General features: G+C 40.2%; 1 protein-coding gene across 2 annotated transcripts; it reads left to right on the top strand.

The window, feature by feature from the left end:
- Nucleotides 1-1,424: 1,424 nt before the first annotated feature.
- On the top strand, nucleotides 1,425-26,514 carry dyrk4 (dual-specificity tyrosine-(Y)-phosphorylation regulated kinase 4). Of its 2 annotated transcripts, XM_042412024.1 has the most exons (15): nucleotides 1,425-1,666; nucleotides 2,220-2,289; nucleotides 16,826-16,909; nucleotides 18,648-18,800; nucleotides 19,087-19,237; nucleotides 19,487-19,650; nucleotides 20,951-21,087; nucleotides 21,882-22,022; nucleotides 23,320-23,458; nucleotides 23,706-23,787; nucleotides 23,911-24,083; nucleotides 24,265-24,325; nucleotides 24,565-24,694; nucleotides 24,900-25,081; nucleotides 25,329-26,514. In XM_042412024.1, the coding sequence occupies exons 1-15, from the start codon at nucleotides 1,635-1,637 to the stop codon at nucleotides 25,604-25,606; spliced, it is 1,977 nt and encodes a 658-aa protein (XP_042267958.1). In that variant the 5' UTR covers nucleotides 1,425-1,634; the 3' UTR covers nucleotides 25,607-26,514. The 2 variants fall into 2 exon arrangements, with proteins under 2 accessions (XP_042267958.1, XP_042267959.1); XM_042412025.1 differs by lacking the exons at nucleotides 1,425-1,666; nucleotides 2,220-2,289 and adding an exon at nucleotides 13,639-14,147.
- Nucleotides 26,515-27,228: the final 714 nt, after the last annotated feature.

The following is a 27,228-nucleotide window of genomic DNA, read 5'->3' as shown; positions in this document are numbered from 1 at the left end:
GCTGTTTCAAATTTAACCAATGTTTATTAATCTGTTTCTTTTTAGTCTCCCTACTTTATTATCTATTTTACTTTAGGTGCACCTGTAACTTCTTCAGTAGGCCCATTTGGCCTATAAACCATCTTCTCTCACATATTTTCAATTGGCAATGTAACATTTTACAAAATTATTTGTATTTGTATTCGAATAAAATTGGAGAGGCTTTAAAATCCTGTTTGTGTTTTTGTTTTTAATACACTTTTAATTTTAGAAAATTAAAGTGTTACAATAAGTGTTCATGAATAAACTACCTTACAAAGGAGGTCCCCACACTGGGTCTCAAACTGGAGTGTCCCAGGTCATAGACGACTGTGCTGACAACTGAGCTAAATTTTCACTCATCACCTCATTGCAGACAGACCTCTACCTATTTATACACCCATAACACAGAGACAGCACATCGTGTAACGTGTGGGGAAGAACTTCAAAGGCGATTCTTGCTTTGCACTTTTTATTTATTGCCTATCTTTTACAACCTAACTTTGTGGAAAGGACAAGGAGAACAACAGGTTATGGAGAGTCCCTTGAGAGCACTTTGCGTGTGTCAGTAGCTCAGCTTCATCTCTGGGGAACACCAACAACTCCGGGAATGATGTCCAAATAAGGAAACGTGCGTCATGTAGCAGGTGGATGTGACTCCCTTTGTTGAGACCTGCTGATAGACTAACACTGGAGCAGAGGACAGAGACTGAGATAGTGATGTAACCGACCTGCGTGCTCGTATTTCCCCAAGACAAATCATTTTTAAAATATTTATAGGAAACAAATTTAAAAGCAGTCTTAAAACATTGCTTTTCTCTCAGGCTTTTGGTAGTTAGTGTGTGTGTATGTGTGAGTGTGCGTGCATGTTTGTTTGTGTGTGTCTGCTGTAGTCCATGAGTGCTGTTGTAGGAATAGGACAGGGGTTATAAAAAGCTGTATTGTATGTATGTGTGTGTGCATTGTATGAGTGGCTGAAAGGTTATTTTACTTATGTCAAGTATGTATTTTCTATCTCATCTGTTTATTATGTGTTTTTTGTCTTTTACTGTGAAGCACAGTGAGTTTACCTGTGTATGAAACAGGTATACAACAGCTATACAAATAAAACTGACTCTACTTTGTCTTTTATGAGAGCATCTTGTACTCTACATCCCTTTAAGTCCCTTAAAAAGTATAAACAAAGTTTTCATTCTTCAGGGAAAAATAACCTTTGTACAGAAATGGGAGATGGGATGGATTCTTAATCCTCTGTCCACTGTTACTTTAGCCGCTATCATTACGGTGAACTACAGTATGTGGAAAATGTATAGCCCAGTGGGTGTCTTTCTCTCCCTTTGTCTCGCGCTCACTCCCTCCCCATCTCTCACACGCACGCACGCACACACGCACGTGAGCACCTGCCTAAAAAGCTGCGTCAGAGAAAAAAAAGTAGAACCAAATAGTCCGAACGAGTACTTAGTGTGGCGAGTATAACAGCACTTTGTGTTTTGGATAAGCTGGTGGTATTTCCGCAACGCAGCACAGAGGCTGTCAGCCAGGTCGGAGTCCACAAACTAACTGGGCATGTCGCGCGTGACTGCTTCATCAATACCACCTTGTTGATTTATTACACCATGAGCGCGAAGAACAAATCATCAGAGAAAAGGTTAGTGCGGTATTCTTCTGAAACTTTGTGCACAATAAAAACTTTTTTTGTTAATTAATACCTCAACAAAATATTTCTACCCATTTTCTTCTAAAAGTCAGTGTAATATTGACCATATTCATTTAATATGCGCAACAGCTGTTTAGTTTAGGCTTCATATTTACTGAATAAGACACTTGACCCCACTGGCAGCTCTGCACCGGAAACTGACTGACTAGACACCTTTATGTGTTTGATATAAGACAAACCAAACATGTGCCCAGAAGGTGTCAGTGTAGTTTTGTGCAAAAGGTTGCTCCAGTGGACAAGGCTCTTAATCTTACAGCTGTGGCTGTCTATGAGAGAAACCAGCTCACAAATTCATGTCATCTGAACGTTGTGTTTTTTAATATGTGTCTCATCTCTGTCAGGGGCAACAAGGGCAACATTAGTTGTTTGTCTTGTACAGGAGTTTTATTTTTGAACCCTGAAGCAATACATACTGGAAGTTCCCTTGCATGTGCAATATGTCTTTGACACAGTTATGTTAAACTCTTATAATTTCTTTGAACAGAATCGGCTCCAAGAATAAGCTGGATAAGCTATTAAAGGAGAGAAAAGGAACCTTTCCACTTCTGATTAAGGTAGGAGGCCATTTATTTCTGAGAAATGTATAATTTTTCATTATTAAACGTTGTGTACTGCAGCTTTTTTTTTCTTGCCAGCCTGATAGCTTCAGTTTATTACTTTAAGTTATGGTGGTGACCACGTTTTTGTGAGGTGGTGGTGGACCACTAAGCAACCCTACCCCCTGTGTTGGTCTGCAGGCCATTAAATAAATGTTATTTGGGTGATTGTGTTCACTCAGCAGAAGTGATTTATTAGGGAACATACTCTGCCCTGAGATGTTCTTGGACAGCACCACTGAACCATCTGAGAGAGGTGCCTTTTTCCTCTTTGCAAATGTTGGGAGAGCAAAACTAACCAACCCGGAGCTGTTACGAGGCTATATGCTGAGGTCTTCTGATCTGACATCTCCTGGGTTAACCCCATCATCTCTTCTTCCTGGAAAGTTCCATAACATTCAGCTCTGCCCTACTAAGGACGCATTCACGCAGCTTTGGACTGATTGAACCCCTCCCTTCCTGTGTGGAGGGATTAGAGTGTTTCAAAGCCCCTCAGACCTCCCTCAGTGTGCTATAGGACACTCTTCCACTTACTGTTGATTAAACTTTTAATACAGTTTGGACCTCTTTGTCATCAGGGCAGATGAACCAGTGGAGCAGAAATGACTAAATCCCTTTGATGTGAAACATTTTACAGGACACTGCTGGTCCTCTCACTCTGAAGCTACCTGGGCTCAGGGTTTATTCAGGCTCTATTTATAACTCCACAGCAGAGATGGTTTGATGAGGAAAATAGATGAATATGGGAATGAGGGACATCAGATTTAGATAATAGAAATGAAAAAGAAAGATAAATGGCTGTGGTGTGTGTGTGTGCGTGGCCGTCATCAGTTAAAATACAGAAGCTAAACCAACCCTTGCTGACATTATTGTACTGTCTTTCATGTACAGTACTGCATGCTGCAGGGTGTGTTGGCTAAACTCTTTAATGTGTAATCCCATCATGGCCTTTTTATTTGCTTTCATCTCAGCACTTAAAAAAGGTCCTTCACATAGATAATCTCATTAATTAGCAATGGCCCTGCCAGTAGTTTGTCAAGCCGAAAGACACTTAAAAAAATCTCAAGATAAGAACACCAAGAACCTTTGAACATCAGTGAGAAATTGGACAGAGCAGTATGAGGCATCATTTAAAGCTGTTAGGGTTTGTACTGTGAGTGGACTCCATTCTCTGGGTTTCAGATAAGAAGATTTTTCTCTTTTTCTAAGTTAGGGTATCAATAGAGAGCATTTGCGTCATTGCAAAATACAGACGCAAGCAGCTTTTCTCAGCAGATGCACCACTCCCCTCCAAGATGTGAAATGCCCCGAGTCTGTAGCAGGCAGCATGTCTTCGTGTTTGTAGTCTTTACATGATATGACTCACAACTGAAGTTCACCTTCGGCAGCTAAGCTTTAGTCTTCTTTTTATGTCAGAAAGTGCTGTCAGACTTATTTGTGGGTATTTATTCACACTCTGAAGACTATTCTTGAAGCATTGCACCAAAATATTAATAGTGCAGCACGGATGTATTGGAGTCACAGTATGTATGCAGGATTTCATGTCTTTGTCCCCTGATTTCCCTGATCAGACTGTCAGGAAACAGGTTTACTACACTTTATAAACACAATGTCACTGCATGCTGTTAGATCATGACCTTGATTTTTTTTTTTTTTGCACTTTGAGACCAGCACTAATGTATTGTTTATCAGGGCAGACACATTCACCTGGCCCAGCCTTTACCCCCATATGGAGTGTGCGTCCCCATTATTCTGATGAACCTGCCCCTGATAGGGTTTCTCATCACAGCTTTGTCCCTCGTTGACACCGGACCCCCTGAATTAAAGCCGGTCGTTTAGAGAGAGAGAGAGCTCCTCACTTCTGCTGAATTACAGGCTGATATCAGTGTCACTGAGCACAGGGTTCACGCTGCCACTTTACTGTGCATCTGTTGTTGTGTATAAATTATGATAGAACTAATGAAAGTCTCCATTCAGTCATTGCATATTCACTCCTCCGCTTATTTCTACTTCTGCATGTGTATGTGTGCATGAAATTGTGCTGCCATGTGTGCAGTTTAAGTTGTGTCCATGCTTGCAAGCATTCATGTGTGCCAACAGAAAGGCCTGTGGCTTGTTGTCAGGACAGTCACATGGCGCAGACCTCCCAACATGTGAATCTCCACGTTCTGTCAGGATAGCAGCATCCTCTCTGCTGTGGATAACTGTTATCCTTCACACAGGTCCACACAGGACCAGTGTGAAAGCCTGGGTAGCGTTTGGCCCTACTGGCTCAGCCCACTTGTGCTGCTGTGTCACAGCTGCAGGTTTCCATGGTGAGGAGGCATTGTGGTGCTGCTCCAGATAGGACTGAGACACTCCTCAAGTCTGATAAACATTAATTGGATTTAAAAAGAATGCTGGATATACGGCCACCCAGGGAGTTTTGTTAATGAATGCCTGGCTTGGTTGCGTGAAGTGTCTGTTTTCCTTTAACAGTGAGTCATGCATTACAGAGCTGCTAAACAGGGTATGCCAACATCCTCCCCCATTGCACCTTCTCCTTCTCCATAGGCTCAGGAGCATTGTTGTGTAATAATGTGTGAGGTCTTATCTAAAATATTATTATATAAGAGGATCTGGTTGTTATGTCATGTTAGGCTCACTGATTCCTTCAAGATATATACAGTAGCATAACACAATATTTTATGGCTTTATATTAATCTTGGAAACAATTTGACAATATTACTGCTATTGTTTCTGGAACAGCAAGTGCTGCAATGAAAACGTCCAGTAATACCAACAACAATGTCAGAATAAAGAAAATTAGCCCTTTGACATAACTACAGTTTTGTTATATGATATTAATATGATTTAGAAAAAAGCAGATCGATCAATTTGTCAGCTGTCAGTCAATGGAAGATGAGTCAGATTTAGAAGCAGTTGATTAAAATATCTTATATAATCATATTTTGCTGTTTTCCTATTTATCACAGGTAATGATATATTGTACAAGAAATGTTGAAATATTGAATTTTATATCCACTGAGCTGAAAATGAGTAAAAAAATGTAACGTAAAATGCTCAAAATCTGCAAAATTTTAGTTTTTCTCTGATTTGCATCTGTTTTTACTGCAAAGCTCAATTTATAAAAGAGCAAGATAAATAAAGTTTTTAATTACAATTATATAAATTCCTTTTCTCCTCTGATCATTAAAAAAATATAATTGTGTTATATAATTGTGATCACATTAATCAGGATTAACCTTTTAGCCACGTCTGTGTTGGTGTCCCAGGCCAGAGCGTGTCACTATATACCTGTGGCCTCTGTTGAAAGAGAAAGGCCTGAATGCCAGTTCAGTAGTTTACACCTGAGCCTTGGATAATAAAGCCATTAGAATCTAAGACGGTTCTTCTTTACAGACTCTTATCTGTCCACTGTGTTTTGATGACACAGTGTGGAACTGTATAGCCTCTTGTATTTGGCACCCAAAGACAACAAGCATTTCAGTCCCCATTGTCCACATCTGCCACACGTGTCATCAGATTAAATCCTGCAATTTGTGCTAATTGTTACAATTTGAGGGTAGTGTATTGTCTCTGTCAGTCTAGCTCAGACGTAGGGGCTTTTGTATCCAGTTGGTGACAAAAGCGGATCACCTTGCAAAGTTTGTTGTGAAAGGTGACAGGAGGGTTAGTAGGGTCAAAAGAAGGGCTAACAATGCTCATCTTACCTGGGTGACAAGGCTCACATTTGCCCATCACCCCTGTAGGACCAAGGAGACGGGCAAAAGGTTTCAACAGGCAAGGGCATGCTGTTGGCGGCATATAGACAGTGATGGAATCAGTCAGTAGACCACTGTTTCTTGGCTTGTTTGAGCAACAGCAGGAAGACTGGAAGAAAATAAAGAGAGAGGGGAGGAATACTAGGAAAGTTAAAGATGGAGAATGAAATGTGACTTGCATTACGTTGCCTAGAGGTTTTGGTTCATTGGGGGCAACATCAGAGCCATTTGAGGACAAGGTGTGTGGCCCCAGAGATGCCAGATCATCCTCACTCACGCCAAGAGTGTCTCTCCTCCATCTTCAGGTTCTCAGACCTGGCAGGGCAAAGTCTGGGGCATTCAGGTCAACACTCGCACTGCACATGATACGGGCTAGAACTTGCAGTGTTGTAAGCATATTTAGCTAAACCTAAGACACACACATTTCGATTATGGAGATAACATACAGGCATGAGCAATCACATACACACACATGAACATATGCACCTCTACAAACTTTACACCACACCTGCCTCATGTCACAGTTGGCCAATGTCTTCATCTGATCAGCTTTATCGAAATAACAGTGAAGGTCTGTGAGGCGAGCAGTGCCAGACATGGGGCCCTGGGTCAGGTCTCAGCACATCTTAGATGAAAGAATAATTAATGAGGTAAGACTTCCAAGGCTTTGGCAGTTTGGAGAGAAAGACAGCTGATTGTTCAGCAAAGAATAGATTAAGGCGTCTTAAAAAGAGGTTGCACTGGGAGCCATTGTACTGTAGAAACTTCCTATATGTAAACCTGTTAAATATATTTCGAATGCAATCGAAATCATTGTCATTTTCCCAGCTCATGTATTGATGGCTGCATCTCTATATGCCTGCAATGCAAAGGAATGGTGGATGGATGAGGAGATGGTGAACTAAGGAATAGGAAACCCTATTCCTTAGTTCACCATCTCAAATCAAGTACTGACTTGATTTGAGAACAGGGCTTTAATTATGAAGGGGTCTGTTATTAGTGAAAGCACATTAGATGGCAATAAAATGTGACCATCAGACATTCAGTGGTGAGGATTCCCTCTGCAACTCAGCTGTTGGTTATCTGACATTGAGTGTGTAAATTAGTACAGCACAGGGACACAGGATTATTTAAAAGGGAGACATACATAGTGTCTGTATTTTAGATTAGCCTAAAATGTGAGACAATTCATTTTTCAGATTTAGGGTTGGGGAAATGAGAAATGTCTGTGTTTATAATACCATTATGGTCCAGTCTGCTAGACAAGGCCAGGGAACATGACCTGTGTCCCAATTCTGGCAGTTTTTGTGACAGTCTGGGTCTCTGTCTGATAACAAAGACAGACAGGAAGCTCTTGTTTTTCTGTTTGTATTTATTACAGTACATGAAATGTTGAGTAATGTATTATAGAGCATGAAAGGATTATGTGTACTCTGCATGTAGGTGGTCTCGACGAGCCAGCACAGTTGACACAAATATGAAGTAGTAGGTCAACTTCTACCCCAAGCACTCACCCAACACAAACACAGACACACACAAATACACAAAAGTGCTTATAAATTAGGGAAAAAAACATGCGATCTATGTGAATGTGAGTCCTCAGAAATAAGCACAAACATAAAAAATGTTGAAATAAAATCAAAACAAGCAATAATTCAATAGCATTTATTTTAGAAAAATAGTATTTTAATGATGTGATTATATAATGTTGTTTTACAAATTCCTGTTGTCCAAATTAATGATTCAAAGCAAGCAGTAAAACTAACACAATTAGGTATCTTCCATGTAGTACATAACCATAACACAGTTTATTGCTTTGAACAATCACTTGCTAAGATTTTGAATCTTACAACAAGGTCCATTTAATAGCCATCCTGGAGCTTTTGATCATATCAGATTATTGTCATCAGCAGGAGTTTGCCCATTTGTCATGAAATTGTAGCTGTTACAATTTACATTTAGATACCAGTTCAATTATTTTGTAAGTAAGTTTGCATACATTTGGCATATTGAGATATATACATCAATATGTGGAAATATCTTTATTATTATCACAATAATTATTTCAACCAAATCTCCTACTTGATCATTAGTGGTAATGGTTCAAAAAAATGTGTTGCAATCATTTTAGAATGACAGATCTATTTTGATGCCACATTTTGATTGTTGGTAAACCACATTGCCGATGATTTGTACTTCTTTTTTTATCACAGTTATTTATAAAGTCATGGAGTGAGCAGTATGTATCATCACAGCACAACAACATAGATGTTTCCATTGCCCTCTGGTCTAACGCTGTCACTGAAGAGCGAATCCCCACCCTCTGTACAGTATATAGATTACAGTACAGAATGTTCTTGACTGAAGGTACACAGCAAACGTACACTCGCCGACCACTTCATTAGGAACACATGTACAATCTAATGTAATCCAATACAACAGCTCTGCCGTAAATTCTACTTTAATGAAGCTTATACATTTTCGGTTTTTGTTGACACTGTCAGAAAAGTGATAATTCTACTTTATGTTTATTATTGAGGTTGTAGTGGGTGGTGGTTTGTCCACTCCATTAACTTACATGAGGAGGGCAAAATATTAGGAACACTTATATATGATGCAGTACGAATACAACTGATGCATTAATTCATTTAGACCTTGACAATGCTTTACTACATTCAATCATCGGCTTGTGTTACTATTGTTGGACACAAGATGAATTTAAGCGTTTGGGTTTTTCTGACTGGCCCTCTCCACCGCAGTGTAGAGAGCCTCTCCACATGGCTAATGAGATTTGGCTTGGCCTGAGCCCTGCTTAATTTTCAGCTGTGTCCACATCTATAATCACACACACACCGATTTACACAAGCAAAGAAACGCACACTCACACACGGTCACTCAGTCCTTTTGATAGAGAATGAGAATAATCAGGCTAACATTAACAATTTGACTTGACTGTAATGACTTTACAATAATAACAGCTTACTGGATGTGCTTTTAATACACTGACTGTATGCTGCTTGTTCATCAGCCACCATTGTTACAGTAGTTGAGTCAGTCACGCCTGTGCAACAACCCCTATGGGATGAAAAAACTCCCCAGAATTCACATTTCTTCAAATAGAGAGCCTATTTATAGCAATAGTTAGTTTTTTATTTCTGAAGAATATCCATTCCCAGAACTAGCTGAACAGACAGAGAACTGACCCCAACCATGACCTTACTGCATGGCATATGTGGTTAAAGGGAAGTACTCCTTTAAGCCTTGGCACCCTGAATTTCCATTCAATAGTTGGATTAAAGACTGAGAGAACAGCACCACACTTCTGTGCTGTGTTTTCTGTGCACCCATGGATGACCAGTTTCTATTGCCAGGTTCCATTAACATGTCGTATGTAAGTCACAATGAAGCTTATTAACGCCCATGTGTCTGTGTGCTTGTGTCAACTTGTGAACTTGACCGATATCTCACACGGTGTCATGCTGTCACTGAGAAGCCTGCTGTGCAGCTAAAACTGCAGATGCTGCAGTACCACCTGCCAGCCCGGTCAAACTACCCACACTTCGCTCTGCCAAATGGCAGGAGACACTGATACTGTCTGTTTTGGCTGGCAGCTTACCTCGTTTCAGTTCGCCTCGTCCGGCAGCTGGCAGCGATTAGCCAAGGGCCCAACAGAATGTAAGGCACCAGGTTATAGTCCTCTAAGACGAGGTAAATTGGCCCTGCTTTGACTGAGTCTCATCTGGCCTGGTGTAGCCTGTCCAACACCTGCTGTTCACTCTATCCAGATCTGGACTAATCCATCAAAAACTTAGAGAAGGTGTGGCCCTGTGAAGCCAAATGCCTGTCAAAAACCTAAAGAAAAAAGATACTGAAGCTTCCACTCTGTGTCATATAAGCATCAAGACTGGCTGACAGGGCAGTAATGAAATACAGTAGCCTGCTGCTTCATGGTACAGAAATAGCAACATTTTTCCTGTCACCAAAACAAGGTGATTTACAGATTTTATTTTTGGTTGAGGGGCCGAACTTCTGTGAGCAAAGATACTTGTAGTTATTAAGAGGACATGTCTTTGGTATGAAAACAACATTTAAAATGAAATGTTGCACTGTAACCTACCTAACAACCTGAGGTTAAACAGACAGTTGGTGCTTTATCATCAGTTCATCAGATCCAGTAACTCATCTCATCTAATCCTTAACAAAAAAGAAAGAGATACTGAAAGGTAATTACAACACTTTGTTCCCCCATGGCTCCCTGCAATATAAAGCTCATATTCAGCCTCTGTGTCCTGTCCTGCTGTGGTCTCTGCAGTTCCCTGCTGCTGTGTGCAGCAGGCAGGAGGCCACGGGCAGCCAGGGTGTGGTGGGATAAGCTTTCACCTACACACTATTTGTCAGCAAGACTGTAGCATCCCACAGGGGTTTGTGGCAGCAGCAAAGCAGGCGGAGAATGATAGAGGAGATAAGGGGAACTGGGGGAGAGAATATGACAGCCCCACTGGCTTTGTCTCCAGGATACAGTGGCAAGTGAGGAGGCAGAGGAAAGTTGCAGGCATCTGTTGAACCACATGGGAGGCCCATTAGCACTGCACCTCCTCCCTGTCTGACTTCCTCAGCCCCATGAAGAGCTCACCTGGGAGGATGATGGGATCTGTATCTACAGTACCTCTCTCTCCTCCTGTACACCCCCCCCCCCCCCCCCCCCCAACCAACGCTCCCACAGGCCTCTTTTGCAGGAAGCTAAGTGCCAGGCCCCTGCTGCTGTGTCTCCGGCTCAGGATGGGTCCCTTGTTGAGTCCCATCCATACGTCACCAGGAGCGGCAAAAACAGAGCACTGCCTCAGAACAGCACAAAGCAACAGAATCCTCTCTGTGTCTGTCGGCAGCCTGCCTCTCTAGTCTGTCTTTAAACCGGAGCAGAGAAAAATAGTTTGAAAGAAAACAAAGGAGGACCAAGGTCTAAAACAACCGGAATATAACCATATATGTCTAAATGATGCAGCAAAGGCGAGTCAGAGTGGAGAGTTGTGAATAACCACAGGGAGTTCTGCAGTAAGAAGTCATTCATACTTTCAGGATTTGTGCATGTCTAAAGAAGATGATGGAAACTCAGCGATAATAATAACTGAACTTCATAAGAGCAAGGAGCAACAGCCTGACTTACAGTTTCTAAACTACAAACAGTAGGAAATGTAGGCCTGGAATCATCTTCATCATCCTCCCTCCTCAGCCCAGAGGGTGTCTTGTCTTATCTCTGACCTGCTGAGTAACAGACTGCCCTCTGGCTGATGATGGTGTCTAGAGGCTGAGGTGGGCTTCATGGTGTGGTTTTGGCAGCATGGAGGTGATGTGCTATGTGGGAAGACGGGACCTCACCTGCCTGCTGTGGTTTTAGCCTCCTCCAGGGCTGCTGCTGGGGCAGGAACAGGAGGGTCCAACCTGAGGTGAGTTTGGAGGCGATCATCAGACAACTATTTGTTTTCATTTTCCCATCCACCTACAACCAAGTCCTATCTACATGCACACTTTCTTTCTTTCTTTCTCCCTTTTTTGTCTTTTATTTCTTCTTCCCTGCATTTCAGTGTCACAGGTAGCACAGTCCTCTTTGTTTTGGCTTATGTAAGGCATACATAAACTGTGAGGCTTTGTTTTATTCATTTCTGGTTGTCGTGGTGAGATGTACTGTATCTGCATAGTTTTGCTCCAGCTGCCTCTCATTGCCAATGCTTTGTCACCTGGGTGACAAAATCCACACAGCACAATGGCTCTCCCAGGTGAACTGGCAAGGTTTATTGTAACTGACTACTACTTGCAGTTTGACTATTATTTGATCTCTGCAACATACTGAAGATACTGTATATATTTCCAGGCTTCTTTATTAAACTAAATGCGATTTTAATCACTTTTCTCAAAACATGGATAGCGTGTGATTAGATGCAAAGTGATGCAATGGAACCAAAGTTAATCTTCCCTAAATTAACAAAGGTTAAAAATGTATGTCTTCATGTAATTGTGTTTAATGTTTTGTCACATCAGCATTGTACAAACAAATGTACTGTGCATCTCCCAGTCCCAGTCTGTTCTACTCCAGCTGTAATCTAGGTTGTATAAAATTAATGCCTCCTACTGCAGCCCTTGTCGTTATTACTGTAATCAGGCCAGATTTAAAGGAGCCTCTTACTTCTGCCAGGACCTACAAGGACTGAGTGTTCCCTGTCTCCCTCTTGTCCCTCATGTTGTCCCTCTCTGTTGTCTTGATGGGCCTCTTTACCAGCAGGGGCCAATCACAATCCCAGCACAAATCCTGAAATCATGTGTAAGTTCTTGCATGCTTGTTAGCAGCACTTTGCACATGTCTGATTTTGTTCCACGGATGTTACTTTACGATTATTCCGTGTTTATATTGGATGGTTAACTCATGAAATACAACAATAGATTAGGCTATAAGGGAATAGATTAGTGGAGTGTAATAAGGAGGGCTGAAGCAGCTTCCTGGATAGTTGCTCATCCTGTCCCAAGGCTGAGGCTGATTACTGAAGTAACCATCGCTGCATAACAGCTGTCGTCTAATCATATTCATCTCCTGCACTTCTCCTCCTCACATGGAGAAACTGCGTTGTTTTCCCCTGCAGTGAGGATTAGTCATAGGAAAACAAATGTCCTCTTCTTGCATTTGCATCGTGACAGCAACATGGTGTTAATGCTGTAATGTCTGGGCTCTTGTTACAGTGCAGGATAAGATGTTACTTCACATACCACTTAGGTCAGGGAATAACCTATTTTTCATTATTAAACTAAAGTTTTAGGATATTTGCTGCATGATGTCTCTTGGTTTTATGAAAAAAATCTGATGGATAACATAAAAATAGTGTAGTGGTAAATCAAAAAATAAAGCTGTCATTTCTTTGTTTTCAATATGTTAGAGATGACCGAACAGTGATGACATCACATGATGCCTAATAATCTTTTAAGTCTTTCTCCTTTCCAATTTTCTCACTTTTCTTCCTTTAGTGGATATTGGCTCTGTGTTTCTTCTCTGAAGATAGTTGTACTGTCATTTTGGCCAGGAGTCTCTCTGAAAAGAGAAATAGATCTCAAAAGACCATCCTGGTTAAACAAGGTGGGTTGGAGCCTGTATGCTTTTGACAAGGGAATGCTGCCTTGTTTCTGCACATTTTCTTCTTTAATACATATTTGGAGATTTTGTGGGGCAAATAAGTATTTAATTTAATCGCTATAGTTCTTCTTCAGCCATCTATTCCAGTCCTTGACATTGCAAAGCTTGGAAGCTTAGATTTTTCTTGGGTGATCTTTCTCATAGACTATTTAGTTTTCCTTTGATACTCAGTATGTCAGATCGTTTGAAGGTTGCATTAAATAACGCTTCGCTGGGGACAAGATATTTTCACTTCGTTGAGGGAAAATGAGATTTCCAGGATAACACTGAGGCTGCATGGCAGCCTGCAGGCTTGTGGCAGGGTTGCGTGTCTGTAGACCAGAGTTTGGGAGCGAGCAGCCTACTTAACATTTACTGTACCTCAAGTGCGCTCGAGCGGTGTGGCCACGACGTACGTGCGTTGGTGTAAACCCTCTCATTGCACCGTCGGTGTTGGAGAGCCCATCAGTCACACAGCACGGTGTAGGTGGACGACAGCAAACGGATAAAAACAAATCTATATCGGGAAAGCCCCAGCTGTCAGCAGCAGAAACCTGAACAGGTGGCTCCTTCAGTGTCTTAGCAGACCCTCAACAGCTTGTCTCGCTCGCTAATCTGCCCTCTGACGACAGCGCATTTACGCGTAAAACCAGGTGTACGGCAGGTTCGGGTAGGTGGATCTGATCAGTCATCAGGATTTACTCGTCAGTGTTGATACGGTGTTCATCACGAAGCGGGACTTGTGGAAGTGCGTCTTGGTTTTGAGGCTGAACTGACAGAGTTGGATACAATGAGTCTCTCTTGGATTTTATAATCTCTCTCGTGTGTTTGGACAGTCAAGCAGCTGTAAAGACTGAAATTGATAACGCATCATGTTGCCAGAAATAAATAACAAGGTGAGGCACTTTGGTTTGTTAGCCTGTTGGTTAATTGATTGGTTTTCAGTCACTTCTTAAATTAATAAAATGTCAATTTCCTTTGATAAATTGTAACGTGTCTGTGGAAATTTATGATCAATCACAGTGTCATTATGATTTTCTTGTGTCTGCAGAGTTAGTCCGGCTGTCTTATCAACGAGTCAGTTTATATTGTTATATCATACTTTATCTCCCATGCTATCACTTTAATATATCTGTATAGTGTTGGATCACAGATTTCCTACTGTATAGATTATCCCTGAAATTAGAGAATCTTTTGCCCAGATACAGGGCTTCAATCCAGGTTAATTCCTTTTTGGGAGAAACCCTCCACAGGTATCCTTTTACAATGATAACCTTCAGTACAAATCTGCCATTCACATTTCTTTGTTTATTTTTAATAGCCCATGTCAAGAATGTGAAGTCATTCTCACTTTGAAACTACTTCTATTTCTCCTCCACAAGTAATCCCACTTGAATGCCTATTTTGTAGTCCGCCCCCTTTCTCTTGACCACATGCCAAGTTATGATGAAAAATCTGATCCATTTCTATTTCAGTCGTTGTTTAGCTTACTTATTTCAGTGTTTGTTGCACTGACAGATTCTGTAAGTCTATATGTGTTCTGCTGTATTTTTCACACCTTACATGGAAACATATAAATTTAACCCTTGCTGTTTTTGGATTTTTCATCAAGAATTTCATCTTTTATTGTTTTTAGTGACTGAAGTGAGAAATACAGAAATGTTCAAAAAGTTAACCATAATTTTAATCATATGGATTGAACTGTGATTGTTTCTTTATATGCATCATTTCCTGCATATGGCCATATTAGATGACATCAGGTTGAGGCTTGTTGTGTGCAATAAAAATGACAGGGCAACATGATTATGCACTAAAAATGTACATCTGACAGCTGATGGTGTGAGTGTGTACAGTTTTACAATTTGTTGATGTGTACCCTCAGTTACTCTAAGTTTTATTGCTTTGCTGACCCTCTGACCAACTAACCCTGGAGGACCGTAATGAGCCAAAGCTGCTCTCACACACCTGCTGGGACGATCTTACCACCAGTAAAGACCCCCAGTCACACAGAGACAGAGTCAATATTACATTAATGTATTCATTTGACTTAAATAAAAACTGTTGGCACATTTCATGTGTAGAGTGTACACAGGGAAGACAAGTATCAGACAATGAAATGATCAGATGAGCCACAGATACTGACACTAATATCATTTTAACCCCTGTTGTTTTGGGGTCATATAAGAGAATCTCTAATAAGGAGGTGAGAAATGTAAGCTTTCACTAAGTGGTTATTACCTTAACAGCTAACACTCATTTTGATCACATGGATTGAACTGTGATTGTGGTTACTTTATATAGTTCAGATACTGACATCCATTCATCATAGGCGAATAAAAAGGTCACAGTCATAATTTTTCTTTGGCACATGATATGATGTCAGTTGGTTTCCACTGGCTCCGTGCTCATTAGTCAGGCTTACTGCAGGCCTTCACAGGTGATGTTTTAGAAGCCAATCTGCCACAGTGACCTACATGACTCATGCTGTCACTCACAATGTTCCTAAGATTGCAACATGACCACATTATTGTATCATACCCTTCTTTGTCCACATGTGGTTTCATTGTCTTACTGAAGGATTATATCAACTTTCATGTGAAGACCAAAGCCGGTGACTGTTTGCAGGATGTGTTTACTTACATCCAATGATCAGAAAGACTCAGAGGTTTGCAAAGAAGAGTTAAGAAGTCACTTCAGCATCTGATCTTCCTCTGCTGAGCCGGTCAAGCCGCGTAAGATCAGCTCCTTCTCCCCCTGGACGCTGATCTGATGCAGCTTTTGCTTCTCAATCAGAGGAAAAGCTTGAGATTATGATAGAGAAGCTGTTTCCTATCCAGCACCTGTGGACAACACCCCACTCCTCCTCCCTCCCTACCAGGCTGGCAGAATGAGTTTAGCACGTATCCCCATATGGGGCTAAGCTTTATTTCACCCATATGGTTTCGCCCACTCACCCACCGATTAATAAGGCACGTGTAAGCTGGCTGTCGGAGAGAAGCATGCAGATTCATCCCAAAAGCGTGTGGTACTTTTATTTTTTCAGAATGTCTGGAACTCTGTTACTTTTTATAACATCCATTGCTTCCCTATGACACAGCCAGACAGGCTCAGAGGCACGTGTACATCCACTGCCAGACACATGGATGTGCACATGTGCACACACCTGCACAAACCAGCAGGTACAGAGAGAATACTGGATAGTGTGAGAATCGTTGTTGCTGGGTTTTTGCAGAAGTGATCTATTTTAGGATCATAGTGCATTTCTTTTGGCTGGCTGCAACCTTGCTTAGCTTCCCACAGGCTGTGCATTTCTGAAGAGACTGGAGAATGAACACAAGAGGCAATTTCAATATAATTTAAGATGACTGCTTTCATCTTTTTTGGTGTTAGAGGAATCCCAAATCTGATATTGGAGGTGACTGTAAAAAAAATCATTGCAGAAGAGAAATATTTTTACTGATAGCTTTCCTTTCCAGTATGTTGGAAAGTGAGAAAATACTGTATGAATAATAGACCACAGCTATTTTTGCCATCTTGTAGCATATTTTATGAATTGCTCTCTTTCCTCCCACAGACATCACGACCTGAGGCCTTCCCTCACCCTCACAGACTCCCAGCAGAAGGCAATCGTCTTGGAACAAACCGACCCTGCTCACAGGTGAGTTCTTCCCCACTGAAAGATGCTGTAGCAGCTAATCCACTAAGGTCTTTTCCCGGAGTGTGTGAATTACATGAGGTGTGTGTGAATTATTTTGTCAACACCTTAAAACGTGGAGACAATCCAGAACCATTAAATTACATTACCTCCTTCTAGAAATCTGGAAAAAGCTTTTCAGTCTTTGGATTGTCAGTAATGTTCTGACATGCAGCATTGAAAATTGTTAGATTATTTAACTTTTGTCCTAATGATACATTTTACGTCAAAAAATAGAAGTGCCTTATTTAGAAATGCCAAGGGTGATCTCCACAATTCTGGCATTCATCTATTGTCACATTTACTTCTGAGAACGCAGTACAACATGATACACATCTGTCTGCACATATGTGGTGATGTGGTGTAACGCATCACAGATTTCCATTGATACAAGAGCATCTTACTTAAGCATCATGCCCCCCCCACCCCCCACCCTCTAGTTATGTACAGGCACGTCACTGTGTTTACTTCCTTTGCCTGTTGTGGCAGGTGCTTGTGACTATATTTAGCCTTATCTCTATGCGTCATAACCAAGTTGGCAGATCCTGCAGCAGCTCTTAACATGTGAGATGAAATATCTGAACTATCTACTGTATAGATGGGAAAGCTTTTTTTCCAGTAATGCTGTTAATAATTAATATGAAAGAATCCATTATATTGTTAATACAGTACATTGCTAAAGGCAATGTCATGCAGGATGTAGGGACGGTGCTATTTTAATTTTTTTTTACCAGCAATTTATGTGGAACTGCAGCTCATGAAGGGAAGACATGTTGTAAATATACTCTATAATGCCCTTCTTTACAGAAATACACTTCTTTAGGATATCTAATTTTTCCCAGAAAACTTGGCATAGGACACATGTCTAATTTTGCCCATCATTGCCAGTGCTGAGCTTTGCAAGGCTGTGACACATGTAATCATGCTCCTAGAGCAAGCAGGATGGCAGCCAGAGAAAAGCAGGTTGCTGCTCCTCATGTCCCCCACAGAGCCACCAGAGACAGAGTCTGTCAGGACCCAGCCTCATGGGCTTTGTCCCCATTACACTCTCAGCCTGATCAGTAATTCCAGCCGCTACCTGCTGGGGGTCCTGGTCACCTGAGCCCCCACAGACAAAATAGATGTGAAAGGGATGTAGATCACAAGCTAGGAACACAAACCAAAACTGACAAAAAAACATACTCATGAAAAAATGAAAGGGGCTGAGACAAGCTTGTAGCTACAGTGTAAAAAGAATATGGTGCATTTAGACTTCACACTTGCTGACCCGCTCCCTTCTTCTTCTTTTATTGTCTGTTTATAATTGCATGTGCTGTTCAGTATTTGTTACTCTGTTGTACTGAAATGCAGAGAGGTTTATTCCCTGCAGAAAATAGATCCTATAAGCCTCTGGCTGTGGAATTTCGCCAATTTCAATTGCTTAAATATTCTCCATGGTTTTGTGTATTAGACTACAGCCTGTTCTCATCAAATTCTTTAAACACACAGCTGTGGGTTTTTAAGCTTTTGGAGATCAACAAACATGACTGACAGACCCACTCCCCTCCATTATCTGACCCTCAATCAATATCCTCTTTCTGCCTTTCTCTTTTATTTTTGTCTCTATTCTGTTTTTCATTTTTCATTCTTATGTAGGAAAGTGTCTAGTGTTAATGTCTGCATTAAAGGCAATAAAAAGTAAAACCATTCCTCTGACTTGCAGAAGTTTGGCTCTGGTGTAGGGACCTTGCCTCAGCTAGAGCCACCAGTGGTCCAGGTGGTGGTCAGCAATGCCAAAAACCAACACCAGCAAACAGACAACATCCTGCCCCAAATTGCCAACAAAGGGGGCCAAAACAACTATCAGACACACCCGGTGAGTCACTCATACATTTACATGTACATCACTAACAGCCTGTTGGATCCTATAGCAGCAGCCAGTTTTGTATTATAAAAGTGCCTAATATAAGTCACAACTGGCAAACAGTATAGAGGTTTCAGGGACGAGTGCTGTGTAGGCTCCCTGTGAAAACATCCTGAAGGTCACAGTGTAGTTACAGACACGCAGCACTTGTAGCTGTAGCTGCTTTTAATACCTCATCATGGATGAGTAAGATTACACAGAGGTGAAATGTGAATTTCCATGTGTGTTTGTTGGACAGGATGAGAGGCCGAAGCCCACCCAGCAGTTCACCATGCGGTTTGGTGCAGCAATGGATAAAGTGTCAGTCTCCCGCAACAGCAAGAATTTCAGCAACAAGGTGGAGAAAGAGAAGGCGTATGAGGGACAAAGACTACCCATGTCTCCCATCGGTATGTCATTATGGTTTAGAAAAAACACAACACAATTAGAGAGGCACAGAGACAGGAGTTCACATTTTGTATCTTCTATGAGTGTTCCAACACAAACATGTAACTAAGTAATAAAGTTTATCCAACTGACAGAATAAAAATAGCATGTTGGCATCACAGTCGATTGTTCGCAATCCTCTGCTCTTGGCAGAGGTGTGCTCAATATGATAGTGACTCATCTAGTCTTCCTCCTCTTCCACGCTGTTGCAGAGGCACTGAAGAACTTCCAGGACCGTCTGACTGAGTTTGAGCAGGAGGAAATCATGGACTATTCAGAGATCTGGTTCCTGGGTCTGGGCTCTCAGAAGATTGAGGGTTCCCAAGGCTCACCACAGAACTCCGGATATGATGACGAGCATGGAAGTTACATCAGGGTAATGTGTTAGATGGAGCATACAAGTGGTTTTTTGCCCATTCAATTTTATTTGAGCCATTTTACCCTCCTCCTAATGTATGAAATCAACTTGTAGAGACTAGAAACATGTTTGAGTTGGGTAGTCCTTCATCATCAACACGTCAAAAAATACAAGATTAAACAAATACAAATGTTGTGAAAAACATATATTTCTAGAAGCACTTGAATGCACTTACAAAGAGTTGAACAGTTACTGAAGTCAGCAAGAGGAGTAAAAATCAAATCAAAACTTATGGTATGGTATATAAAATGGTTATAGGTCATGTGTATTATATACACTTACATATTAGTTAATTAATCGCCACATGCAAAAACACTAGTGAGACAAAAAAATGTGTTCACAAACAGGGCAGCTGTGACTCAGGAGGTAGAGCTGGTCAACCACTAATCACAGGATTGGTGGGTCGGTCTCCATCTCCTGCTGTCCACATGTCAGAGTGTCCCTGGGCAAGACACTGAACCCCAAATAGCTCCTGATGATTAGGCCAGCACTTTGCATGATATATGAGTGTGCTTGAATGGGTGAATGAGAGGCACATCAAAGTACTGAATAAATGCAGTCCATTTACATTTCATTTACGAAATATTTCAAGGATCATAAACTGGAAATGTGAAATTAGTTACAATTTGAAACTCACACACGCTGAGACACACACAGCTTTTCAAGAAGCCTAAACTGAACTGTACATGACCAGATGCCTTCATATGACCTTAATCCAGCAACTGCGGACATTAACTCGCCATTCTATTAGACTGACTTCATTGTTGATTGCTTTATGCGATAAAGTGCACTGAGGTTACCAAAGCCTGTAACAACAGACTTTACTGTCTTGTAAAGATTGGCCAGTGCAGGCTACTGACAGACAACATGTAATGAATGAGCTGTTTAAGGCTGAGTGACCGACCATTGTTTAGACCCTTATATCTCTATCAAGGCTCATATCACTGTTACAGGCTTGGACTTACAGTTACAGCAAAACCATAGTACAGTTAATACTGTAGCTGCTATGTGCAAACCAGTGCAGTGTGAGTAAGCATATTCATATTCATATGCACATCCTAACTGTTTAGTTATTCAGTAAATAAAATGTGTAATCATTAACGGTAGCTATGGTAGATTAAAATTCTGTTAATTACATTGTTTTGAATTGTTCGCATAAGTTAATAAAGCTGTTAATGATCAGGTCAGTACAAGTATACAGTACATAAAAGTGAGGTCTGCTGAAATATTCACTGTGCTCTCCCTCTTGTTCCTCCAGGTGCTGCATGACCATATTGCCTATAGGTTTGAAGTACTTGAAGTGATTGGGAAAGGCTCCTTTGGGCAGGTCCTGAAATGTTTGGACCACAAGAACAACGAACTTGTAGCCATTAAGATGATACGCAATAAGAAAAGGTAAGAGTCAACGCAAATATTTGATTCTGAAATATTTCATTCTTCAAATCATCTTTGATCAGACGTTTCCTGGGAATGATGTTAAAATTATGAATCGAGAATACTTTAAAACAATATGTTCTGTAGTTCTCTTGTGTTTAAATTACTCTCTACTTCACCAAATACTCTATAGAAAGAGACATTTGTCACATTCAAGAAGTCACCTTTTGGCATTCATTTGAGATATGTTACCCTGTTGTGAGGTTTTCCCAGATGCCTGGACCGTGATCATTTTACATTTTAGAAGTCTGCCAAATTGTTGAGATCCTGATTTAGAATGATAGAAGTCGGCGCCTTACGGTGTTATCTTACCTGTCCTGTGGATCACAGTGGCAGTGACTGCTCCTGCTGTTTGGGTTCAGGAGCCATCAGGTCTTACCACCACTTCAATAATGCAGAAAACAAAATGGGGCCAAACTGGCACAGCACTGCCTCAGGAGAGCTCTCCACTGTGTTAGCTGATCTTATCTTTCCTGGTAGAGGACTGTGAATGGTTGACATAAAGAAATATCCTGGGATTTTAGGGATGGATGTGCTGGGACAAACCTCTTTATCAGAGAAATCAGAAATGACATACACAGAATTATATCAAGAGTCCAAACTTTAGATCTTAGCATTTATCATCATTTTGGCATTGACATCCGAATTGACAGTCAACACTTTGCCAGGATATTTAGAAACAACAATGATCAAATTACATGTAATTTTTTTTTTGAATTTCAGTGTCTAACTCTACGTATAATTTTGGACTACAGGTTTCATCACCAAGCTCTAGTCGAGCTGAAGATCCTGGATGTAATCAAGAGGAAAGACAAAGACAACCTCCACAACGTCATCCACATGAAGGAGTACTTTTACTTCCGAAATCACCTTTGCATCTCGTTTGAGCTGCTCGGGTTAGTATGTGCACTTGTGTTCTGCAAGTTAGCAGGCCTCTGTGTTCAGAAAAGTCTTCCAAGAGACTATAAAGACATAACTGAATAATTAATCTGTTAATATAAAGTATTCAAGTTTAGACACCTTTCACAGGTACAACAGCAGGGTTGGATCACTGCACTGCCTTATGAAAGGCACGTCTCACTTGTCAGTAGTCATTACTTATACTGTTATGTGACTGTCATCATTCAGGAGTTAAGTGATTACCTGTATACCTTAAGTCATCTGTGTTTTAGCGTGGATTGTTACTGTTATCTATTTGAAGGTAGATAGCTTTGTGTATCACTCTGGCTGAATGACCTTTACAGGACGTCTTGGACTGCCACCTTGTCTAACATTACTGTCACCAAATCCTTTAGTTAAGGTCTTGATTAGGGCCCTATCTCTTACTCCTTCTTGCATCATGGTGTGAAGGCTCCTGTTACACAGTCTAAAGAAGTTTATGCTCATCACAAGTAGCAAGAAATAGCAGGAGGACACACTCTGTGTCCCTCTAAATGCAACCACAATCATAGATTATTTCCAAGGATGCGCTCAGCAGTCAGTGGATGTTTTATTAGGGAGGACATCAAGTGTAGAGTGACATCAATCTTAGCTGCCTTCTTTTTTCAGAGCGTTTATTTGAGGACCATGAAGAGGTACTTCATCTCTTGCATCATTTTATTAAGGGACTCCTTACTGAGCTCACTCTGTATTCCCTAGACTTGTATGAATTAACAAATTATATTCAAAATATACTTCAAATTTATTCAAAATAAACTTTTAAGTATAAGTAATTAAACAAGGAAAACTTAAAAGTTTTAATTGAATTCAAGGTTTTTTTTAGTCACATACACAAGTAATGTGTGTAGTGAAATGCAGTGTTGCATACTTAAGCCTGTAATGAAGGAGTAGTGTGAAAAAAGAAATATAAAGGATACAAATTTAAAGGTAAAAAAATTATAAATAATAGTAAAAATAAATGTATGCAAAGCATACAAAAGAATTGTGCACACTCTCAAGTGCAAATATGCAATGTGTATGGACCATGTGCAAGTCAAGGCCGAGGTTAGAAGTCAGAGTACAGCAACATGATGGCCTGATGAAAAAAACGAATTTTTAGTCTCTGTGTTGTACTTGTGTATACAGAGACATTTGCCTGAGAGTAGAAGTGTAGAAGTGAGATGAAGATTTTAAGTGAAAATATTTGGAAATAAATCCAATTTATCTTTTTATTCACAAAGTGACCTTAAATTATATTCTGTTTTCTGTCGACAGGGTGAACTTATACGAACTCATCAAGAAAAACAACTTCCAGGGCTTCAGTCTCGCTCTCATCCGTCGGTTCGCCCATGCTCTGCTCAGGTGTCTGCAGATGCTGCACAGGGAGAAGATAATCCACTGTGACCTCAAACCGGTACTGACTTCCATAACATCCGAAACACCTGAACTTATTTTTGGACTTTGGTGTATGGCACACGATTTACAATATAGTGAAGTCACCAAAAATGGACCACATCCTTTCAATTAATCACTATGGAGTCTACTACTGTTGTTAATTGTACTGCACAAGCTTCAATCATGTGAATTTTGCTCCATCTTGTGGAGCATTATAATATTACAGCAGCACTATATAAAAGCAATTGTTTTTTACTTCTGAGCAGGAGAACATCCTTTTGTCTCAGAGAGGGCCAGGAAACATCAAGGTGGTTGACTTTGGATCAAGCTGTTATGAACAACAAAGGGGTAAGAGCATAAAAATTCAACTGCAACTGTTTATCAGTATTTTTAAAATTCAAAGAAAGGGCAAGTCTAGTCCAACAAACCCTCACTAGCTCCTCTTTTTTCCTCTACATCAACCTCTTTTAGTGTACACCTACATCCAGAGCCGCTTCTACCGCTCTCCAGAGGTCATCCTGGGTCACCCCTACAGCATGGCCATTGACATGTGGAGTCTAGGCTGCATCCTAGCTGAGCTCTACACAGGCTATCCTCTCTTTCCAGGAGAGAGCGAAGTGGAACAGATAGCTTGCATATTAGAGGTATCTAAATAATCAAAAGCTTTTTTTTACTTCTGCCTGTTAGCTATTTTTCTAGTCTGATGTGTCTTTTATTCAGTTTATTATGTAAGCTTGAAAAATACATATTCAAAACAATGTCTCAATATGGTTGGTGAGTTAATTAACTCAGTGCATTAAAGTGTCCTGATATTTTAACTTACAGGTTCTTGGAATGCCTCCAAATGATTTTGTTCAGTCGGCATCAAGGAAGAGGTTGTTCTTTGGTGAGAATTTATGTTTACCTAGTTTCAGATTGTTTTATGCTCTCTTTTTTTCTTTGAATATTAATATCTTATGCAGCATGCTATGTAGGTTTCACAGCAGGCTGCAGTGTAGGATTACTAGATGTTATCAGAAGATGAATGAATAGCTAGGCCAGGGCTTTGCAGAAGTTGTATGATCAATCTGTGGGAGACATTTTCAGAGATGATAAATCTGTATTGTGTTTGATAATTGTGTGCAGACTCAAAAGGAAACCCCAGGAACGTCACTAATAGCAAGGGGAAGAAACGGAGACCCAACTCCAAGGAGCTGTCAGCTGCATTGAAAACGAATGATGTTTTGTTCTTAGACTTCATCAAACGTTGCCTCACGTATGTTCACTCTATAATTCTGCTTGACTGTTTACAAGAATATGCCTCTCTTTTATTTATCTTGAATTCTGAATTGACTGCATAAAACACACAATATGCTTTCTTGTAACTAGCATTCTTAAATGGTATTTTGCTTAAAGGGTGTTTTTAGAGATAAAATGATAACCTCTACTTGCAGAATTAAATTATTTTTCTGTGTTTTCAGTTGGGATCCAACTAAACGTATGACTCCTGATGAGGGGCTACAGCATGACTGGATCCTGGAGGGAAACTTCAACAAGGTACGGCCCAGAACCAGGCCAACAGTGAAGAAGTCTACAGACAGTTCGACCAGCACTGAGAACAGCAGTGACCACAGTTACCGCAAACAAGCCAACAGCAGGCCTGGTAAGCTGAAGTCCATTAGTACAGTCCATACAATCCATACTGTATAATTATGCATAAACCAAACAAATAAAATAAATAAAGCAAAGACTTGCTTTACGTCTCTAAAATTTGCAGTTCAGATATAATATGTGCATTTTGGTCATTTCTGCCACACAAATTCCTTTTATTTTTCCATGTCAGCTGCATAAAGAGTACTTTAATATTCACCTCAAGCTTACATGTCATGTGCTTTGTTTCCATGGTACAGCAGAGAGGGTTAGCTCAGAGAGCAACACTAACGACAGGCTGAAGAGAGACGGTTCCGCAACAGGGTCAAAGATGGCTCCTGCCGAGCGTCTGCGGCCCATTGGGGCTTCAGCGGAGGAGGAAATGTGTGAGGGTGAGGGCAAGCTCTCTGCGGATACCAAGCAGAGAGAAGGAGGTGGAGAGAGGCCTGTTCACATCATCATCAAGCCTCAAGAGGAAATTGGCACAGAGAGAAAAGATAGCCAGGAACCATCTCACTGTTTGCCTCCTATCATCTAACAGTCAGAAGGAATCATGCTGCATTCATGGCAAGTGGGAACTGGGAATGTTAAGACTCACTGTCCCACTTACCACCTAAGAGTGATTGAGGTGTTGAAGAGGATTTAAATGGAAACTTGAAAGAAAGTTGCATCTGTTTGGCTGCTTTCAAAGCAAATATCACATTCATCAATTCAACAATTCCAGGACTATTAGTTAATATTAAAGTCCCTTCATGCTGTTAGTTATCAGTTGCTACAAACACTGATGTGTTGCTTTTTTGTGTCGACATGACAACACAGAGCAACATGTTTGAGAAGTCAGAGGCACAGAAAAGTCTGAGTTCATGAGTAGGAATTTCAGGTTGGAGGACAGCTCAGTTCCCACATGCCGTGAACAAAATATAATCTTAGATAATGGGGATGATGTGTGTATCATCAGCAAAGAGGAGCATCTTCTATTTATTGTTTTAAGTATAAAATCAAAGTGTATTGTTTTTTTTTCTGTGAGACTTCGAGTTTGTATGGCAGTGACGTATATCAGTCTGTTGTACTTTTTTTATAAAGGAGTTGAGATGTGGTGCAGGCAGGCATTTTGTGTTACAGCTGAGACACCGAACTGTCTGCCACATGACAATCCTCAGAACAAATGGTTAAAAACCTCATTCATGGTACAGCATTAACTTTTTTGCTCTCATTGTCATCTGTATTATTTATTGGACCCAGTCTTTGCTGTGCATTGAAATTTCTGATAAACAGGTTAGACTTTAAACACCACCTTTACTTTTCTCAGTTTCCATGTTTTAAAAAAAAACAGAACAAAGAAACTAAGTAGCTACATTTAAATGTGCATGAGTAGAAAATTGATCAAATCTTTCTTTTTGTTTGTTTTTATTCTCTTTTCTTTTAGACATTTTAGCCTCATTTTAATGTCAGGATTTTTAAAATGTGTGCAATGAAGGCTGAGCCAAATAAATGTTGTTGTTGTTGTTTTTTTTTTAAATTATGCTAAGAAATAAATAATTGTCATGTACCTTTTAATTGTAGAATGCAGTTCACATACTGATTATTAATTATTTTATGTATTTATTATGGAAAATGTTTTGTCATATGTTTCATATTTGTTTAACAATTTATGTTCAGTTCAACAATCATAACATATGTATTTGTAATAAAAATTATTGTAAATATTTCTGCTGTAATTTCCTATGTATGTGTAATACAGAACATATTTTAAGAAAATATTTCAGATATTTGTTGAAGGGTTTAGACAAGGTTTTACTTGTTGTGTTGTTACTCTATGAAAACATTTTGTATGTCTGTGTTATTCATTATTTTTATATTAGAAACAAAAAGACAATCCTATTATCAATAGTTTGTGCCTTGCAGTATTAGAAATCTTGCACTTTACTATTGTGTGTGTACACCTGGAGTAGAAACCGTTGGATTCTTACCTGTCAAGCAGACAAGAGTTGTGCAATATATTGAACTACCCTTTTTTTTTTCTTTTTTTTGTTGACAAAATTATGTCTGATCTAATGTTACAGAATATAATGAAACAATTAACCATCTTTTTACAATTAATTTGTGTCTTTAATCGCCAATAGAGCTCCAACTTAAATTGAAGATAGGCCCATGTCTTCA

The sequence above is a fragment of the Thunnus maccoyii genome, chromosome 5, assembly GCF_910596095.1.
Source record: "Thunnus maccoyii chromosome 5, fThuMac1.1, whole genome shotgun sequence".
Taxonomy (NCBI): domain Eukaryota; kingdom Metazoa; phylum Chordata; class Actinopteri; order Scombriformes; family Scombridae; genus Thunnus; species Thunnus maccoyii.
Note: the sequence above shows the minus strand (reverse complement) of the source record. Positions and strands in the feature narration are given on the sequence as shown.

Coding starts and splice junctions, on each gene's coding strand:
- dyrk4 (XM_042412024.1), top strand. CDS start 1,635: ATGAGCGCGAAGAACAAATCATCAGAGAAAAG. Junction 19,238..19,486: donor ACTACCCATGTCTCCCATCG/GTATGTCATTAT, acceptor ACGCTGTTGCAG/AGGCACTGAAGAACTTCCAG. Junction 25,082..25,328: donor ACAAGCCAACAGCAGGCCTG/GTAAGCTGAAGT, acceptor TCCATGGTACAG/CAGAGAGGGTTAGCTCAGAG.